The following is a 6,430-nucleotide window of genomic DNA, read 5'->3' on the forward strand; positions in this document are numbered from 1 at the left end:
CGGACTAGATGATCTGCTCAGGTCCCTTCTGACCTTAGAAACTATGAAACTATGACTGCATGCACAGCAGGCTGAAACAACTCCAACAGTACTTTCCAATGGTGAGATCATAAACTCATGAATCCACCTGTGTACATTTGCAGTTTTGAAAAAGAGCCCTGTCTTCCAAAGTTACTCTCCAGGAATTTTTTTGATAGCCCTGCTTACATATAAGCTGAATTCTCCAACCAAGAGAAGCTGTCATCACTGTCACCTCTGTAGGTTATTGGAGGAAGAGTCAAGAAAAAGAGCCGAACTAGAAAAATGGCACTTGCAGCAGCAACAAACTATTCAGATGACAGAAGCGGAGAAGCAAGAGCTAGAGAACCAGAGGATCATCAAAGAACGTGCTCTTCAAGTTGCTATGCAACAACTGGAACAGCTGGAACTGGAAAGGAAGCAAGCACTTGAACAATATGAGGTGAGAGACTGCATGTCTCAGCAGCGTTTCTGATGCTTATGCCACGTATTTGTTGATAGCTGAATTAAAAGAAAGCCAAGGGCTGGTAATGCGCATAATAGACCTTTTTAAAATTCATTCATCCCTGTTTGAATCCAGTGACCTTTACTCAAGATCATATAGAAGGTCTTTGGGAGAAACAGGAAGCTGAGCCTAGGTCAGGGAATTCTGGGCATATACTGAAACGTGTCTCATCTCAATCCAGGTTCCAGTGAACAAGTGTTCTTTTAACATTAGAACAGGTGGTGTTAATTGGAAGCCTTGCTGGTATTTGGAAAAAATACTTTATTCAGTCCAAGAAATGTATGTCCTAGGACTGCAGTGAAAAGATGTTCTGGTGCTTGCAATTTTGCTCCTTTTGCTAATGCCTTTAAGAATATGAACTCCAAGGCCATGTCCACATGTGGTGTGGCTGTTTGGTTCCCCAGGGACAATTAGCAGTGGTGCACCTTGCGCCACCACTACTTGTCCATGGGGAACACCCATGCCACTCATGCTCTGGCAAGTTACCCTGGGCATGGCAGAAAAGGCTGGGGCCAGCACTGAGCTGGCAGCCACAGTGTGGCTTCAGGTGGCCCAGCTCCACCTTTTGAGCAGCACATGCCTGTCTGTGTGTGCACTGTTCCCCCTTTTTCTCTGTGGAACCTTCTGTGCTGCTCCCTTGCAGGACAGAGAACGACTGAACGTGTGGTATGTGGCGCTGCATGGCTGTGCTTGTCTGGATGCGGCCCAAGATGCTTAAGCTGCTCTGCTTGTGGTCATGATGGTAGCAGGAGATCGGCTTAGAAACCACTGCTCCATTCATGAAGCTTGAGTCTGAGTCTTAGCTTCACCAGAAAACATCAACTTATTTTGAGATGGAAATGAGGATTTCAATCTGCATGGGGAACAACCAGCCTTCCACCAATGCAGAAAACATGAACTTGATCTCCCCTGTTAACATAATAGCTTATACTGAAATACATCATTAGTTCTTTTAACAGCCGATCAAATTACTTCATGAACCTAGGTATTCCGGCCTGAACTATGAACAAAGGATGCTTGCTGGCTTTTGTGGGATGGCTTCAGTGTCAGGGGAGGGGGAGGGTGTGTTCACACCTGTATCCATTGGGGAGGGTGTGTTCACACTTTTATTTGAAATAAAGCAAATTTCTTGTTTTTAAGAGTGCTGGATCTTTGTTTCAGGGAGTTAAAAAGAAGTTGGAAATGGCAGCCAACAACACCAAGAGCTGGAAAGATAAAGTAGCTCATCATGAGGGATTGATTCGATTAATAGAACCAGGTGGGTTACCAGTATAGAAAACTTAGATTAAGAGAGCCCTTGTCATTGATATGTCTAAGAGAGTGCTTGAAGCTATGGCTTACTTATCTGGGATGACCTTTTCCTCTGTAACAATGGCCACTGAGCAGCCTGGTGATCTGAGTATGCTGTTTTCGAGCATGGTGGCTGTGGTTTTACAGACTCCGCACAGTCATGAAGAAACTGAAAGCTTTTGCTCAACCCCCACCGATGGCTTTTGAGAACAAACACTATAGCACAGTTTCACACTGCTCTAAAGTAAAGCACTGTACAATAGTGTCATGATAAAATATTGAAACAGACATGGCCTCATGCTTGGAGGCATGCTTATAGAAGCAGCTATCTGGCTCTACCTTTTTTGAAAACCTAAAGAGATTTCCTGTTAAGATTTATGTGAAGCCTTGGATCCTGGTCTAGTTAAAGCAGTGATGTTGGCTGGAGAAGGAGTCAACTTTGACTGAGTCAGAGGAAGACTTGTGTTGTTTTGGCTACACGAGAAAAGGAAAAGGCCAGGATTTACCATATTTACCCTATTCCAAGAGGACTTCAAATTTAAGATAACCCAAAATTGTTAGATTCTGCACATGGAAAATTGGCAGATTTGTTATTATTTCCCATCTCAAGAATCTAACTACTGAGGGAGGGGTGATAATCTTAAATTCATCCCCCCACACAAGGCAACAGCAAGGGGGAAGGGGCCAGACCCCTGCCTCTTGCCATTTGTTCCCTGCCACCTGTTTCTTGTTCATGCCATACCTGTGCCTGCCATCTGTCCCTCTGCCCAGTGCACCCCTCATCTGTTGCCTTCCTGCACCTGTCTGTCCCCCTCTTTCCCCCAGAGCCTGTCCCCTGCTCACCCCTACCTGTGCCTGCCCTACCCTTCTTTGTCCCCCTGTGTCTGTCTGTCTCCTAGCTCCAGTGCCTGCCCGCATCCCATGCGCTCACTTACCTGTTCTGGGAGGCTCTGGCTTCAGCTCTGGGGCAGTCAGCAGCAGCCCTGCCCCCTCCAGCCAGGCAGAAGCAGATTCAGCAGCTCTTGGCCTGGCTGGGTTGGTGCCAGAGGGGCTAAAGCTGGAGCTGAAGGTAAGTAGTGCAGTGGGGGTAGGACAGGCTGCACAGTCTTTCCTGTGCTCCTTCCTTCCTGTCTCCATGACCTGCCCTCTTCCCTCCCCATCACAACAGTCCCTTCTGTGCACCCTACCCCACTGTCTTCTCTTCTATACTCCCTCCTGCTGCATGCCCTGTCCCCTGCTCCTTGCCCCAGGTCAGAATTGGAATTTAAGATGAGGTTTTTTTGCCCCCCTAAATGGTGACTGGGAGCAAAAAAACCTTGTCATGGATTTGAGTAAATATGGTATTTGGGGGAGATGGGGTTCACCAAGGTGCCAGAAATTTAAGGCCAGGGAAAATTAGAATTTGCTGCAGTCAAACAGTGTGTGTTAGAACAACCATAACTCTTAGGTTAGCCATGGCCTTATGATCTTTCACAGATAAAATCTTTATGGTGTGTGTACGTATAATTTAAATGTAAAACTTCTATTGCCAGCTTCCATAGGCGACCGAGATGCATACCCTACCATAACTATAATGGTCAAAGACATTTCCTTGCTTATGTTAAATGATTGACTTTCACAAGCGCAGTCCTAACTGCTGGCTCCATGCCCTGTGTTCATTGAAGGAGGCAGGAAAATAGCTTTGTAGCTCCTCTGTTGTGGAGGCAGCAGGGAGCAGGTTTGGCCCTGGATCACTTCAGAATTTAAGTCTGCAGCTCCTGGTCTTGGGTCAAAGGCTGCTTAGCTGCTTCTAACCCTCACTTTCTCCTGAGGTCTAATAAAGAACAGCATAAGCTGTTCTGGTCTACATCAGGAACCTGCAGTGTCCATCTAAAAATTCATAACCAACATGCAGCAGTTAGTTGTGTGCAAGTGATGCTGATTCTATCCCTAGCCTAATGCAGTGATTGGCGATTTTACCTGTGTATGTTTAAAATGCTGAACCGTGTCTTGCAGGTTCTAAGAATCCTCATTTAATCACAAACTGGGGACCAGCAGCCTTCACTGAAGCTGAACTTGAACAAAGAGAAAAGAGCTGGAAGGGAAAAAAGGTCACTTCTGAGTAATCAAGGGAGTTGGAATGTCGCCCATGAACAGAAATAAAGCATATTTGATCATTTTGTTTTATAGTTAAAATGTTTTCTGCTTCTGTAGTGGTGTAGCATGTTCAAAGCCACATGTTGGACCTTTCTAGGAAGCAAGTATTATCTGTCTGCTACATTATATATATATATCTATTCAGGGCCCAGTTACAATACTATCCCCATTAGCTGTTGTCATCTCCTTGAACACAGCTTCCAGAAACCTTACTATTTATACAGAGAACTTTTCTGTTCTTTAAACTACAGATATTTTTATTAAAATTTTAATTATGTAAATCAGACACTATGGCATAAAGTTAATAGGTTATTCTATGAACAATCTAACAACCTTTGACAGGGCAAATACCATGGCTTCAATTTGCAGGATTTTTAAGGGAAGGAAGCAGTGTTTTGCTTATCTGTAATTGTCCAGACAATGCAGCTTTAAACCCAGGCTTGATGAAATTCTCAGGCTACTGCCCAGACTCTGAATGTGACATTATTTCATTTCCTATCCATCTTCTGCACCTGCAGTCACATGTGTGCAGTGAAAGGTGTCATGAATGTGGATAATGCTAAAGAATTTTGCAGCTAGATTTAATTTAACTTTTTTAAGAGATGGGGTAAAATCTTCAAATCCTTACTGGGTACCTTTTAAAAAGGCGGGCTATGACTCACAGAGAACCTACAAGCTTGGTTTAGAAACCAGGTGATGGCCCATGTTTATGCAGATTAGATGTTTGTCATATCCTGTCTAGCCCTGTGATTTAAGGGAATTATTAGTACCACACAGCACAGCTGTCTGGTTCTTCACATAAAGCCTGGATTCTGGGGGTGGGAATAATCAACAAATAACAGGGTAAAGTGAATTTCCCATTTGATTTCCACTCCCCCTTTAATTCTAGAATTCAAGATTTATAATGAAAACATCATTCACCCAACTTTGTTTTGATCACTTAGTACTGAAGCCTTCAAAACCTTACTCTGTGGCGTAACTTACAAATACACATACAGCATCAGCATCTCTAATAATCTACAAACATTTCCAAAGAAATATAGTGCCCACTGTCTGAAAGGTATCTGTACAGGAAAGTCCATTTATTTCTAATTTTCCTTGGGAAACATAATGTGTAACTTCTACTTTGTAAGTAGTTCTTCCACACAAGGGAAAGAAGTCATTCTGTTGCCAAGTACTCGCAATATACAAATTTCTGGGGAAACAAGCCACTTAGCGAACAGCAGCTACATATTTGTCAAGTGGTCTTCCATGTGCACCAAATTCTCTTGTAGCTTCTGTTTTTTATCACCTAGATGTCATTTGTAAGCTTATTATAAAACAAATGTTTGAAGGTTTATAACAAGCAGAGCAGCTACGTATGGAGTAGTGTTACTGTATGATTGTTATACTAAGATATTACAGGAGTAGAAAGTACTTTGGGAAACAGAAAGGGTCTGTAGAACTAGAACTTATTATTTGCTTATTACCTGAGACTCAAACTTAATACACAGTCATAGTTTTATACTAATAGACGTCTTTCTAATGTTTCAGTCTACTGATATACATGTGAGTAGTAACAAATTCCAGAATCTTGCATTTGTAATTACTGTACAGGGAAAAATTCCTTTAGTTTGTTACTAAGCCCTTTTTATTAATTGACTGTGGACTTTACTTGTTTACAGAGAAAAATGTGAAAAATCATACTAGAAATACTAATGTAACTATACATTGTTAAATTATGGTAAAGGAGATGGAACTGTATCTATAACTTCCAAATACTTTTTGTGTGGACAGCATAATGTGCATTGGGCTAAACTACTTTAATTTTTTGCTAACAGTCTCTTTTTTAAGGAAACACCAAATGATGCACATTTTTCATATTTTTTACTGTTCTTTAGAATTGGCTACTTAATAAAGTAATGCAAAAAAGTCATTTCTGTACAAGCAGCAGACTTGCATACTACTTTCTTTTTGTTTACTGACTGGGAAATGGTCTGTGAACAAACATCCCACATGTTATGCTGGGGAAACAATGTACTTGCACCTAGTGACCACAGTCATTGCACAGCTACTAAAAGCATCTACAGCAAAGGTTTGATCCATTGAATTCACTGGCTTTTGCATCAGGAACTATGTAAGGTGGCCATTATTGAGACACTAAGCATCTGAAGCAGATTCCAGCTCTTATTTTTTAAATAGTTCGACTTTATTGCACAGCAACATGACTCTGAAACAGCTATACAAAGTGAACCTTACAACACTGTTTCTACCTATGTATTTTCAGAGACTCCAGGGACTATTGTTTGGCAATTTGCAGCAGTAATGCTGGAGAGCAGGAGTTTTTTGGTAACTTCCAAACAGAGCACTGCACTTTTGGAAGAAATGGGAACTAGTCAAATTAGTGCAGCTGCAGCACGTGTAATTTCCCATTTGCGCCTGCACACCCACACACCCACACCCACCCACACCCACACCCACACCCACACCCACACAGTCTGT

General features: G+C 42.3%; 1 protein-coding gene across 1 annotated transcript in view; it reads left to right on the top strand.

Moving 5' to 3' along the window:
- SWAP70 (SWAP switching B-cell complex subunit 70) overlaps nucleotides 1-5,878 on the top strand; it is a 64,426-nt gene extending 58,548 nt beyond the window's left edge. The window contains exons 10-12 of the mRNA XM_019551885.1: nucleotides 262-460; nucleotides 1,685-1,781; nucleotides 3,809-5,878. Coding sequence (XP_019407430.1) covers nucleotides 262-460; nucleotides 1,685-1,781; nucleotides 3,809-3,918 — 406 coding nt within the window. The 3' untranslated portion in view covers nucleotides 3,919-5,878. The remainder of the gene's footprint in view (nucleotides 1-261; nucleotides 461-1,684; nucleotides 1,782-3,808) is intronic.
- Nucleotides 5,879-6,430: the final 552 nt, after the last annotated feature.

This window comes from Crocodylus porosus, unplaced genomic scaffold (genome assembly GCF_001723895.1).
Source record: "Crocodylus porosus isolate Cpor-Errol unplaced genomic scaffold, CroPor_comp1, whole genome shotgun sequence".
NCBI lineage: Eukaryota > Metazoa > Chordata > Crocodylia > Crocodylidae > Crocodylus > Crocodylus porosus.